At 30.9% G+C, this 14,511-nt stretch overlaps 2 protein-coding genes across 2 annotated transcripts; both read left to right on the top strand.

Moving 5' to 3' along the window:
- Positions 1-292: 292 nt before the first annotated feature.
- On the top strand, positions 293-2,451 carry LOC133682001 (cytochrome P450 81Q32-like). The gene is made up of 2 exons (XM_062105222.1): positions 293-1,239; positions 1,649-2,451. The coding sequence occupies exons 1-2, from the start codon at positions 361-363 to the stop codon at positions 2,267-2,269; spliced, it is 1,500 nt and encodes a 499-aa protein (XP_061961206.1). The 5' UTR covers positions 293-360; the 3' UTR covers positions 2,270-2,451.
- A 5,108-nt stretch (positions 2,452-7,559) lies between these two features.
- On the top strand, positions 7,560-10,560 carry LOC133683202 (cytochrome P450 81Q32-like). Its single transcript, XM_062106756.1, has 2 exons — positions 7,560-8,470; positions 9,753-10,560. Exons 1-2 carry the CDS (start codon positions 7,592-7,594, stop codon positions 10,368-10,370), a joined length of 1,497 nt encoding a protein of 498 aa, XP_061962740.1. The 5' UTR covers positions 7,560-7,591; the 3' UTR covers positions 10,371-10,560.
- Positions 10,561-14,511: the final 3,951 nt, after the last annotated feature.

A 14,511-nucleotide genomic window follows, 5' to 3' on the forward strand; every position in this document is an offset into this window, starting at 1 on the left:
TCGTGATAGCTTATCTTCTAATATTTTTTATTTGAAATTAAATGATATTTTAAAATCAATTTATATATTAATTAAGATTATATTATATATTAATTTTTTTTTAAAAAAAACGTGCCTTTCATATCAGACAAGTATATTTAAAAAGGTCTTAAAAACTGTGCATATCACTAGTCCACCACTAATGCGTTTGCACTGACCTCATCACGTCCAGGGTCCCCCTTTTCAAATGGTGAGATAAGACAAGCATGGACGACTTTCGAGAATTTCTAGGATTGAAGGTATCTAGATAGTCTCGAAACATAGCGCAATATAATTCATACACCTTCCTAAAAAACAAGGACAGTGGCTATTCACAAATCCATGGCAACCTTGATTCTCTACTTTCTTGTGATTTTAGCGTTGTATATCATAACAAGGCACTTCATAGACAAGATAAGAAACTTCCCACCTGGTCCATTTCCTTCACTGCCAATCATTGGCCATCTCTACCTACTCAAGAAGCCAATTTACAGGACACTATCAAAAATCTCTAGTAAACATGGCCCTGTATTGTTGCTCCAACTCGGATCTCGTCGACTACTTGTTGTGTCGTCCCCTTCTATAGCTGAGGAATGCTTTACCAAAAATGATGTTGTCTTTGCTAACCGCCCACGTTTGCTCATTGCAAAACACCTTGCCTACAACTACACAGGCCTTGCTTGGGCACCCTATGGCGACCACTGGCGAAACCTTAGGAGGATCGTCTCTATTGAAGTCTTGTCTGCATACCGCCTCCAAATGCTTTCTGCCATACGTCTGGAGGAGGTGAAGTCAATGATTTGTGTTCTCTTTCGTAATCAGAAGCATGCTGTAGATATGAAAACTGTTTTCTTCGAACTGACACTGAACATCATGATGCGGATGATAGCTGGAAAGAGATATTATGGAGAGAATGTTTCAGATGTGGAAGAAGCAAAAAAGTTTCGAGCAATTCATGCTGAAACCTTCTTGATAGGTGGGCAAACCATTATTGGAGACTACATACCGTGGATTAAATCAAAAAAGATGGAGAAGAGAATGATAGAATGCCATATAAAGAGGGATAGTTTCATGCAGTACTTGATAGAAGAGCAACGGAGAAAAATATTGGAGAGTGATTGTTGTGGCGAAAAGAAAAGGAATTTGATTCAGGTTCTGCTGTCTCTGCAAGAAACTGAACCTGAGTATTACACGGACGATATCATCAAAGGGATTATGCTGGTAAGATCTTTAATCATGTTGTTTGGCTTACTGATAATTATGATAAATTGAGTAGTGATATCATAATGCTTTTATGTTTAGGTTATAATTCAGGATTGTTAAATTAATGTTCATTATTTTGTCTTTGGATCTTGCTTTTGTCAAGAAAATGACAGTGCGCAATAGCAAACTTGTGTATTAGAATATTCAAGTCATAGGACACAACGAAGGTGTAGGATCCGAGAGGTCACTATGGTGACTTTCTTTGCATCGTGTTTTTTTTTTAATTTGTTTATTTCTACAAGCAGTAGGATATCTCCACTAGTAGAAGTTGTTGCCGTGTCAAGTTACACCAGCTAGAATAAGATATCGATCTCCACTGTGTGCATCGTCTATGGAATTAATTACCACAATTTGGTTTGGTGTGTAGGTGCTCTTATTGGCGGGAACAGACACTTCATCTACTACAATGGAATGGGCACTTTCCCTTTTGCTTAACCATCCCCAAGTCCTCGAGAAGGCTCAGAGAGAAATCGACGAGCATATTGGGCATGATCGTTTGATGGATGAAGCTGATCTTGCCCAACTTCCCTACCTCCGAAGCATCCTAAACGAAACGTTACGGATGTACCCGCCAGCTCCGTTGTTAGTACCTCATGAGTCATCAGAAGAATGCCTGGTTGGAGGATTCCGCATTCCACGCGGCACGATGCTCTCTGTAAATATGTGGGCCATTCAAAATGACCCTAAAATCTGGCCAGACCCTACAGAATTCAGACCTGAGAGGTTCGACAACCCAGAGGGGGGAAGAGACGAGTTTAAGTTAATGCCTTTCGGGCATGGAAGGAGGAGCTGTCCTGGAGAAGGCTTGGCCTTGAAAGTGGTGGGATTAGCATTGGGCTCGCTCCTTCAATGTTTCGAGTGGCAGAAGATTGGTGATAAAATGGTGGACATGACCGAGAGTCCCGGGTTCACCGCTCCGAAGGCAAAACCACTAGAAGCTATATGTAGGGCACGCCCACGCATGCTTACGCTTCTTTCTCAAATATGAACCATATATTCTGCCATGACTTTTGATTGGCATCTTGATGTGCCTCTATCCATAGGTTATGCGGCTTGCATAACCTAAGTTTTATAGGGAGTCTTTTGGACTTGGGTGAGGTAAGATAAGGTTTTTTTTTTTTATGGGATTTAAAAAAATATTCAATAAAGAGTATGTGTTTTTAATTTTCAGTGAGGTGTGGTTTTTCTTGTTATTTGTGTTTCAGGAGGGATTGTACTGCAAAAAAAAATCTAACTTCACTTTACTGCAAGTCAATCCCAAATATATTTAGATACTCTTAAAAAATCGTTTTTAAAAATATATTTTTTAAGAAATTTTTATTTTTCATATTGATAAATAATTTATTTTTAAAAAACAATATAATTTTTTAAAAAAACTTTAAAAAATAAAAGCCATCGTCCTCTGAATAAACATTATTGCCATGTGAGTCGTGATAGACATCACTAATCAACCACGGAGAATTGATGAAGAAAGAAAAGATGGCTGCCTCCCATTTCACTTCTAATGGAAAGAATAACAGTCACGTGTCTTATATCCTGCCTGCATTGATTTGCTCCTTTTTGTATGGCAGTCAATATGCAGTATGATAAAACATTATAAGAAGTTTTTTTTTTAAAAAAAAATAAATCTAAATCCTCTTCGTTCCTCAAAAAGAAAATTAAAATTAAATTAAGTAAGAATTTACTTATTATTTATTTTGAAATTCAGCCTGGTTTAAAGATTGATAACATTACCAAAAATCTCCTCAGGCTATGCACAATCAATTGACTAGTTATACATATAACTAAACCGTGTGAGGGATTTACTGTTCTCCACACACAAAACACTGTGGATTACAACAGTAATCCACAGTGATTCTTTTTCTTTCTTTTTTTTTTACTTTTCCCTTTCTTTTTTTTTCAAATTTTTTTGTTCAACTTTCTTATTTTTTCTTTTTTTTTTCATTTATTTTTTTTTCAAAATTTTTTTTGTTGATTTTACCTTTTAAATATTGACCTGGTTAAAATTTTTGCTTTGTAATTTTTTTCTTTAAAATACTGTGGATTGTTGTGATGTTTTTCCATTTAGTTTTTTTATTTTATTTTTTTATTTATAACTAAACCATGTGGGGGATTTACTGTTCCCCCACACACAAAACACTGTGGATTACAACAGTAATCCACAGTGATTCTTCTTTATTTTTTTCTTTTCTTTTTTTTTAACTTTTCCCTTTCTTTTTTTTTTGTTTTTTTTCAAATTTTTTTGTTCAACTTTCTTATTTTTTTCATTTATTTTTTTTTCAAAATTATTTTTGTTGATTTTACCTTTTAAATATTGACCTAGTTAAAATTTTTGCTTTGTAATTTTTTTCTTTAAAATAATGTGGATTGCTGTGATGTTTTTCCACTTAATTTTTCTATTTTATTTCTTTATTTTTTAAAATTATATTTGTCGATTTTTTTTAATATTGAGCTGATTGAGAATTTGGTTTTGTAATTTTTTTTCTTTAAAACATTGTTGATTGCTACAGTGTTTCTCCGCGTGATTTTTTTTCTCCAAAATTATCTTTTTTTTATTTTTTTTTTAATATTGAGCTGGTTAAAAATTACAGTTACAATATGTGAGGAAAGCACTGTAACTTTTTTTGGAAAATACTGTTTATTGCTAAAGTGTTTTTTCCCACATGGTTTTTTTTGATAATTTTTTTCAAATTATCCTTTTCAATTTTATTTTTTTAATATTAAGTTGTTTGTGAATTACAATTACAAGTCATTACAAATAAGGCTAAATCATGTGGGGAAGCACAGTAGCTTTCATCACAAAACACTGTGAATTGCTACAGTGTTTCCAACATGATTTTTTTTCCTTTTTTTGGTGTTTGTTTTGTTATTTTTTTTCTTAAATTGTCTCTGTCGATATTTTTTTTTAATATTGAGCTGATGAAGAATTTAACTTTATAATTTTTTTCTTTAAAACACTGTGAATTGTTGCAGTGTTTTTCCATGTGATTTTTTATGATTTTTTTCAAAATTATCTTTGTCGAATTTTTTTTAATATTGAGTTGGTTAAGAATTATAATTACAATAAAACTAAATCATATGAGAAAAGAGTTGTAGTTTTTCTCACAAAACACTGTGGATTGCTACAATATTTCTCTAAATGTTTTTTTATTTTATTTTACTGGGAAAAGTGTTATAGTTTTCCTCACAAAATATTGTCAATTGCTACAATGTTTTTTCTCATGGGTTTTTTTCCTTCCAAAATTATCTTTGTTGGTTTTTTTTTTAATATTAAGTTGGTAGAGAATTTAGCTTTGTAATTTTTTTTCTTTTTATTAACTGAAAAGCTAAATCATGTGGTGAAAGTACTGTATCTTTCCTCACAAAACACTGTAAATTACTACAAATCATTTTGTTCGGTCTCTAAGTTTTGGATCACCAACACAATTTTTTTTTCGTCATGAAATATTTGCTCCATCATGCCTTTAATTTCTATTACTTATCTAGCGCTGGTTCACAATTATAACACTATCAAATATATTTATTTTATAGCCCACGGCAGCGCGCGGGCATGTCATCTCGTATACTCTAAAATTACAGGTAAGCTGTAAAGAGAATTTTAATTTGACAGGTTTTGAATATCAATGCTTTGCAAGATTGTTTTAAATAATAGGCTAAACTAACATAACTAATAAAATATAAATTAAATAAATATTTCAAACCTGATCAAGTAAAAAATACAATAATAATAAAGAAAATCCCAAAACAACAACCTTTTTCTAAGTTTAATCTGGGCATAAAAAACTAATTCAGCTAGTTTTACTCAGTTGACTCTTATAAAATCGTAGAACAAACTCACAGAATTTATGTCTGATTAGATGATTGAATTAAATATTATATCTATTTTTATCAATAAGCTCGTTTGACACATTATGTTTTTCTTTTAGATTCGTATTTATCGATTTATTCATGAACACACCTTTCAAGTCCCCCCATTACTCTTAATGCTTTGTTGATGTTCTGCAGCTAAGAATTTGCATTTTAATCCGAGATGCTACTGGAGCATAATTACCGAGCAATTGCTGAATTTGCCTTGTTACTTTCCGAAATGGCCATTAGACTCTGTTGATTTACCATCTGTTATGTTTTTTGAGCTGTCCTTTTCTGCCTGCTACAAGTCTGCAATCTTTCCAGCATCTTGCTATTTTGTTCACTCAGTTTTTTGTCCTCGTTCCGTTTTAGAATGGTGGCAAGCTCAAAAGCCGAAGAGTTCAACTCAATTATTAAGTAAACTAGTTCTTTATAAATCAATCTATAGGTTTATCACGACACAGCATAGCACAGTACACCTTTCAGAAACGAGGCGAATGGCTACTGGGAAATCCATGGCAACATCTCTCTCCTTTTTTCTGTTTTTTTAGTCTTGTATATAATTACAAAACACTTTGTAAACGAGATCCAAAACCTCCCACCGAGTCCAATCCCTTCACCGCTTGTGGATGAATTTTTTAATATTAATAAAAAGATGTTCCTTTTTAGCATAAATCCATAATAATTACAGCATCAATTACTAAATTCATATCAAGTACCTTTTAGACTCGGGAAATATGACCGAGCCCAGGTGCTGGCCGAGTGTACCCGAGCCGAAGTGGTGGGCAAACATCCAACACCCTTTGTTCGAGCCATTCGCCTAGAAAAATTGTACAAGCCCTGGTGGCCTTAGAAAAATCCTCTATTAAAGTCTAGTCTTTTCTTCAATAATTAAACTAGAAAATATCACTCTTCCTAGACCATCCAAATATCTCTAACAGTCTTGGGACAGCGTACTGGTAGGCGCCCCTAAGAAATATAGCAGGTCAGTAAACTTGGCGCACCTACACTAGCTCAATAGAACAAGCCTCGGTTCCGGTGGGGTTTCTTTCGGTACACCTTGTGTAACAACCCAAAAAAAAAAAATCATATATAAATATATATGTATGTATACAGGTGTTGATTTTACTGGGTGTAATTTTTTTTATATATTAGAATTTCTGTAAAGTTTTTTTGTATTTTTAATAATAAATTATTGACTTGAAAAAAAAAATAACCTGTAAGTAGTAATCACAATACTCGTCTCATTATACTAACTTCGCAACTCAACCATGATATCAACTTCTTTCTTTTTATAGAGCTAGCATTATAATATTTTATAAAACTAAATTATAAATTAACTAGTTCACAACAAGCATCAATTTCCTTAAAAAATAGATATATTTAATTTGACATGCAACAAAATTATATGCTACCTCAATAAGGTAATATCCTTAATTAGATCCTCTATAAAATACAATTTAAACATTTAAATTCTTAAACACAAAATATTACATGACAGTAAAATATTAATTCCTTCAAATATACAATTAATTCTATACATTTACTTCCCAGCTCAAGAGTGCAGATATATAAAAACATATTCATATGGAATGTATACATACCTACATAAGATTAAAATTTACTAATAAACAAATAAAATAAAAACCATTTAATCAACGCTTAAAAATGTATTCACTGTATTATTGAATGAAGTAGCTTATCATCAATATACTAACCTCAGTGCCAATCTTGACTATTAGTCAGTACACTATTTTTATTTACCATAAAACAATGAAAATTTTTATTAATAAATTTTCTTTAACTAAAATTTTTGTTGACACGTACATTCAATATAGTATTATTTTTATTAATAAAAATAATCTCTCAACACGTCTTTTCAATAAGGTAATAGTTTAATATAATATTATTTTCACTAACAATAAAATAGTATTTCCATACATTTATTTAATATGGCTAATTGAAGTTTTTTAAAACTAAAATATTAGGTGAACACTTTTTAAACTAAATATTTTTTTATCTAAAAAGAACAAAATATCAAAAATTAATTTTTTTAAAGATTTCCCTATGTTGGATACAATAATATTAAAAATAAAAATAAATTTTTAAAATAAAAAATATATTTTAATATATATATATATATATATATATTTAAAAATAAATACCACATGCTCCAACTAGCCCGTCTCATTAACAAAAACTCGTGTCGTGTCCCGTAATAACTTCGCACGTAACTAGTTCAATACAAATACGTCAGCACTGACCTCAACACGCCCATCGTTGCTTTTTATATGATGAGATGAGCCAAGCATGCTCGACCACAAGAAATTTCAACCCTGTTACTGTCATTACTGTGCCTCCTAGTTCGAAGTAATTATGATATAGATACTGTCATCAAGACACGCACAATATAATTCATGCACCTTCTTACGAAACAAGGACAGTGACCATTGCCAAATGCATGGCAACCTTCTTTCTCCACTTTCTTGTGTTTCTAGCCCTGTATGGCATAACAAGGCACTTCCTAAACAAGATAAGAAACTTCCCACCTAGTCCATTCCCTTCACTACCAATCATAGGCCATCTCTACCTACTGAAGAAGCCAATTTACAGGACAATATCAAAAATCTCTAGTAAACATGGCCCTGTATTGTTGCTCCAACTCGGATCTCGTCGACTACTTGTTGTGTCGTCCCCTTCCATAGCTGAGGAATGCTTTACCAAAAATGATGTTGTCTTTGCAAACCGCCCAGGTTATCTCATTGCAAAACACCTCGCCTACAACACCACAAGCCTTCTTTGGGCTCCCTACGGCGACCACTGGCGAAACCTTAGGAAAATCGTCTCTATTGAAGTCTTGTCTGCGTACCGCCTCCAAATTCTCTCTTCCATACGTCTGGAGGAGGTGAAGTCAATGATTTGTGTTCTCTTTCGTAATCAGAATCATATTGTAGATATGAAGACAGTTTTCTTCGAACTGACACTGAACATAATGATGAGGATGATAGCTGGAAAGAGATATTATGGAGAGAATGTTTCTGATGTGGAAGAAGCAAAAAGGTTTCGAGCAATTCATGCTGAAACCTTATTGCTAGGTGGCAAAACCATTATTGGAGACTATATACCGTGGATTAAATCAAAAAAGATGTTGAAGAGGGTGATAGAGTGCCATCTAAAGAGCGATAGTTTCATGCAGTATTTGATAGAAGAGCAACGGAGAAAAATATTGGAGACTGATTACTGTGGTGAAAAGAAAAGGAATTTGATTCAGGTTCTGCTGTCCCTGCAAGAAACTGAACCTGGGTATTACACGGACGATATCATCAAAGGGATTATGCTGGTAAGATCTTTAATCATGTTGTTTGATTTACTAATTATTATGATCAATGGAGTTGGGATACCGATATGCAGTACTGTTCTTTTATGTTTAGAGATAATTCAGAATTGTCAAATGTCCTTCATTATACTGTAATGTGAATCATTGAAGGGACATGTTTTGTCTTTAGATCTTGTTAAATGGACTCGTTATTTTGTTTGAGGAATCTTGTAACTTTAAAATGTTGACATCAAGTAACTTTTTTAATATTGACATGTTAAATTGACTATTATGTGATGAATGCTCAAATTTTCAACGTAAATTAATTGTTTATTAAGTTTTTGGGATAGGAGTTAATTATTGCGTTAAGGTATTCAGATTTTTTTTAAAAATAATTTAAATTTATAAAGATGGTCTTGAATACCTAAAAAAAATTTCAATTGGAGGAATTGAGGAATTTAAAATTATTATAGAATAATATAAATTATATTTTAAGATTTTATTTAAATAATTTAAGTTTTTGAATTGAGATGATTCTTTAACATGATATTAAAGCTTTGATAATTAAGTGGTCACGCGTTTGAATCTTACCTTTTTAATTTATTTGATAAAAATTAAACACAAGGTAATGTGCAAGTTTCCAGCGTAAAGAGTTTTTACTTGAGGAATGTGTTAGAAAATAATATAAATTATATTTTTAAATTTTATATAATAATTTAAAATATTAAATTAAATTAATTATTTAACCAAAAATTATATGATTTGAATTGAAAATAAATATCTTTTATTTCACAAGAATGTAGTTGATACATAACAAATTTTGATACATTTAAAATAAAATAAAAATATTAAAAGACTAGAATTTAAAATGTTAAGTTTGGAGAGAGACTAGAAAGTCAATTATTCCTGGAAACATGTCAGGGGAGGACAATATTTATCCTCAATCTGGGTAATTGTCAAATTCAATCCCTTGGGAATAAGTACGGGTGTGAGAACTACTTCACCTACTCGTAAGTCTAATTGCTACTCATAAGTCTCATAAGTCTCATAAGTCTAATAACTATCTCGTAAGTCTAATTGCCTTGAGCTTAGGTGACTTGCAAGATAGTGAAGTCATAGACAGAACCAAGATGTATTGAAATGACAAGGGAGTGGGAGGTCACTTTGCTGACTTTTTTTACATCGTACTTTTTTTTATATATATTTATTTCTACAAGAAGTAGGATATCTCCACTGTTAGAATAAGATATCTCCCCTGCCTGCATCATCTATGGAATTAACTACCACTATTTGGTTTGGTCTGCAGGTCCTCTTGTTGGCGGGAACAGACACTTCATCTGCTACAATGGAATGGACACTTTCACTTTTGCTCAACCATCCCGAAGTCCTCGAGAAGGCTCAAAGAGAAATCGACGAGCAGATTGGGCATGATCGTTTAATGGATGAAGCTGATCTTGCCCAACTTCCCTACCTCCGCAGCATCCTGAATGAAACGTTACGGATGTACCCGGCAGCTCCGTTGCTAATACCTCATGAGTCATCAGAAGAATGCCTGGTTGGAGGATTCCGCATTCCACGTGGCACGATGCTGTCTGTAAATGTGTGGGCCATTCAAAATGACCCTAAAATCTGGCCAGACCCTACAAAATTCAGACCTGAGAGGTTCGACAATCCAGAGGGGGCTAGAGAGGAGTTTAAGTTGATGCCTTTCGGGCATGGAAGGAGGAGCTGTCCTGGAGAAGGCTTGGCCCTGAGAGTGGTGGGATTAGCATTGGGCTCGCTCCTTCAATGTTTCGAGTGGCAGAAGATTGGTGATAAAATAGTGGATATGACTGAGGGGCCCGGGTTTACCAGTACAAAGGCACAGCCACTAGAAGCTATATGTAGACCACGCCCTAGCATGGATACTATGGCTTTTAGATAAATAATTAGTTACATTATCCGCGATGTCGTGGATTAATAGTTTTTATATAAAAAATATAAAAATAAATTAAGATTTAAAAGTATTAGATCTTTTTGTAAAGCTACACTCAAGAGTCTTGGGTGTGGCTGCAACGCCTGATTCAAGAATAATATTTATAATATTAATAATAATATCAACTTGCATGACTCAAGTTTAAGTGGGTCTAACTGCAATACGAAACCCAATAGTTTTGGATGTGGGTTTGGCTGTAAGGTCATATTATAAAAGTGTGATAATTAAATAGATTAATTAAAAAGAAAAAAAACTAAAATGAAGAAAAAAATTAATGAAGAAAAAGAAAAAAAATCTGAATTAACTTGATTAACCCTTTAAATCAGGTTAACCCGTTAAACCTTAGATTCATGTCTTGAAAGTTTGATAACTAAATAAAAAAAAAAATTGACGGGTTAACACAAAATTAACTAAGCTAGCCCGTCAAATCCGGGATCCGTGTCATGAAAATTTAATAACTAAATAGAAAAAAAAATTAAACATTGACAAATTAAATTAAACAAAAAAAATTAATTAAAAAGAAAAAAAACAAATAAAAAGATATCAGCTTTTTCACTGTGGACTATAGTGTGCAGTCCACAGTTAAAGGCATAAAAACAGCAAAAAAACAAAAAGAAAAATTAAAGGCATCAGTCTATAACTAAATAAAAAAATTAATATTGATGAACTAAATTAAATAAAAAAATAAAAAACAACAATAAAAAAAACTTTTAAAAGAAAAAAACTAATGAAGAAAAAGAAAAAAAATCTAAATTAACTGAGTTAACCCGTCAAACCTGAGATCCGTGTCATGAAAGTCTGATAACTAATTAGAAAAAAATTTAATATTAACAAACTAAATTAAAAAATTAATTAAAAAAAATGCATCAACTTTTTTTACCGTAGACTGCATTGTGCAGTCTACAGTGAAAGACATAAAAAAAACAAAAAAAAAACTAAAGGCTTTAACCTTTTCACTGTGGACTGCATACAATATTAAAAGATGAAATCGGAAGAACAAAACTAATGAAGAAAAAGAAAAAAAATCTGAATCAACCCGGTTAACCCGCCAAACTAGGTTAACCCGCCAAACCAGGTTAACCCATCAAACCTGGAATTCATGTCATGAAAGCGTGATAATTAAATAGAAAAATAATTTATTATTAATAAAATAAATTAAAAAAAAAGATTAATTTCGAAACTGGGATCCATGTCATGAAAGTCTGATAATTAAATAGAAAAAATTTAATATTAAGAAACTAAATTAAAAAAAATAATTAAAAAAAAGACAAAAAAAAACTGAAGGCATCAACTTTTTCACTTTGAACTGTACTGTGCAATCCACAGTAAAAAGGCTTAAAAACAAAAGGAGAAAAAAAAACAAAAGCATACGCCACGGGTTAATTTTTTTTCTTGCATAAAAAATATCAAAAAAGGCTAAGATCTAAGAGTGTTGGGTCTTTTTGCAAAGATATGCCCAAGAGCTTTTGGTTTAGTTGCAACGCTTGACCCAATAGTAATATTTATAATATTAATAATAATATTAAACTTACATGACTCAAGTTTAAGTGAGTCTGGCTACAACACCAGACCCAAGAGTCTTGAATGTGGGTGTGGCTGCAAGGTCGTGTCATAAAAGTGTGATAATTAAATAGATTAATTAAAAAAACAAAGAAAAAAAAACCAACAGGAAGAAAAAAACTAACGAAGAAAAGGAAAAAGAATATGAATTAACTGGGTTAACCCTTCAAATCAAATTAACTCGTTAAACCTGAGATTCGCGTCATGAAAGTTTGATAACTAAATAGAAAAAAATTGACGGGTTAACCCGTCAAGCCCGGGATATATGGCATGAAAGTCTGATAATTAAATAAAAAGAAATTTAACATTAAAAAACTAAACTAAACGAAAAAAATTAATTAAAAAGAAAAAAAGCAAAAAACAAATTCCTGGTTAACTCATCAAACTTTAAAAAAAGCAAAAAAAAAAAATTCAGGTTAACTCGTCAAACTAGGTTAACTTGTCAAACCCGGGATCCGTGTCATGAAAGTCTGATAACTAAAAAAAGAAATTAACATTAACAAACTAAAATAAACAAAAAAATTCATTAAAAGAAAAAAAACACAAAGAAAAAAACAAAAAAAAACCAATAAAGGCATAAAAAGCAAAAAAAAAAAAACAAATAAATAAAACAGGAAAATTTTTTTTTTAAAAAAATAGTTTAGCGTTTCACTATGGACTACACAGTGTAACACTTAACATTTTTAGTATATGCTATTAATTAAAAAGAAAATAAAAAAAATTCGGGTTAACCGTAAAATCAGGTTAACCCGTCAAACCCGGGATCAGTGTTATGAAAATTTGATAACTAAATAAAAAAATTATCATTAACAAACTAAATTAAACAAAAAAAATTCATTAAAAGAAAAATACACAAAGAAAAAAGCAAAAAAAAAACCCATAAAGGCATAGAAAACAAAAAAAAATAAAAACAAAAAAAATAAAAATGGGAAAAAAATAAAAACGAAAAGAAAAGGAAAAAAAAGAAAAAAAAGAAGGGAAAAAATAGGAAAAAAATAAAAACAAAAAAAAAATGGGAAAAAAACAAAAAGAAAAAAAAGAAAAGAAAAAGAAAAAGAAAAAGACTGCTTAGCGTTTCACTGTGGACTTGCACAGTGAAACACTGAGCAGTTTTAGTTCTTTCTTAATAATAATAATAATAAAAAGATAATAAACAATATCTAGATGATATGTTGTTTGGTTTTTTTTTAATTTAAAATGGTATTGTTTTAGGTTTGAATTGTTGATTTTAGTCAAAGTTTTTTTTTTGTTCATTGGTTTTTTATTTCTTTAATTGTAACTTTAATTGATACTGAACTTTGGATTTAATATAATTTAGCCCCTATTGAATTACAATATCAGTTCTCATTTTATATGTTGTGTTTCATTGTGATTCCTGATCTCGGATTTATATAATTATGCATCTAATTAACCATGAAATTTTTAACTCTTTAATTTTACTTCGATTGGAATCAATTAAATTCTTATAGTTCGGCAACTTTTGTAGATTGATCATTAGCTGTAAAATTCTTTAATTTACTCCATGACCCCAAAACTTTATTTTATTTTATTTTATTCATGATTTCAATTGATTGATCTGGTAAAAATTAAATTTGATCTCTTAAAATTCTAATATTTTCAATTAAACTCAAATTAAGCTCCCAAACTCAAGTTTTTACCAATTAAGCCCCTAATAAAATTAATTTGACTAATTTAAAGTATAATTAAGTCATTACACCTAATTAAACTCTTTAATTGGACCCAAATTAATTCTCAAACATAATTAAACTTTAATTTGGCTCATGATTAAATCGAATTGACCTGTTAAAAAATTAATTTTATAATTGGACTTAATTTTTATGTAAATTCGTCAAATAATCATTTAATTTAACATTGAATCCGCATTGTTTTTTCAATCTTGGGTATAATGTAGTATAATTAGGCCTCAAAATTTATCTAAAATTACAACTTTATTTTTCTACATGTTTAAAATCCTTTTTGATCTATTTTCTTCATGCCACCTGTCTTTATTTTATTTTATTTCTTTATTAAAAAAATATATATTCAAAAATAGATTATGAAGTTTACATATTATCAGATGGGCTATGGTTTGTCCCTTTCTTAGGCTTTATTATGTTTTGCTTATATAAAAAAAATGGCTGCCTTCCATTTCACTTGTAATCGAAAGAATAACTGCCACGTATCATATATCCTACCTCCATTTATAGGCTACATAAAAGAAAATAGGGAAACCTTTGCTCTTGCCATTTGTTCACAGTCTCTCTGCTACGATAGTTTTTATCAGTTGAATTTGCCTTGTTCTTTCGGACATTGCCATGCCTTTTTCTAATCTGCCATACCTCCATTTTTTAATGCTATTTCCAAAAATTAAACTCGTCAATGAATGAAATAAATATAATTTAACAACAAGACCAATCCATTAATATTTGCTTTGCGGTAAAATATGCACTGAATTATTCTTAAGTATGTTTGTTGATTTTTTTTCATAATAAATTTCACAATTTGATGAGAAAATTATATAGGGCGTGAA

Source organism: Populus nigra, chromosome 2 (assembly GCF_951802175.1).
Source record: "Populus nigra chromosome 2, ddPopNigr1.1, whole genome shotgun sequence".
In the NCBI taxonomy this organism is placed as follows: domain Eukaryota; kingdom Viridiplantae; phylum Streptophyta; class Magnoliopsida; order Malpighiales; family Salicaceae; genus Populus; species Populus nigra.

Coding starts and splice junctions, on each gene's coding strand:
- LOC133682001 (XM_062105222.1), top strand. CDS start 361: ATGGCAACCTTGATTCTCTACTTTCTTGTGATTTTAGCGTTGTATATC. Junction 1,240..1,648: donor TCATCAAAGGGATTATGCTG/GTAAGATCTTTA, acceptor TTTGGTGTGTAG/GTGCTCTTATTGGCGGGAAC.
- LOC133683202 (XM_062106756.1), top strand. CDS start 7,592: ATGGCAACCTTCTTTCTCCACTTTCTTGTGTTTCTAGCCCTGTATGGC. Junction 8,471..9,752: donor TCATCAAAGGGATTATGCTG/GTAAGATCTTTA, acceptor TTTGGTCTGCAG/GTCCTCTTGTTGGCGGGAAC.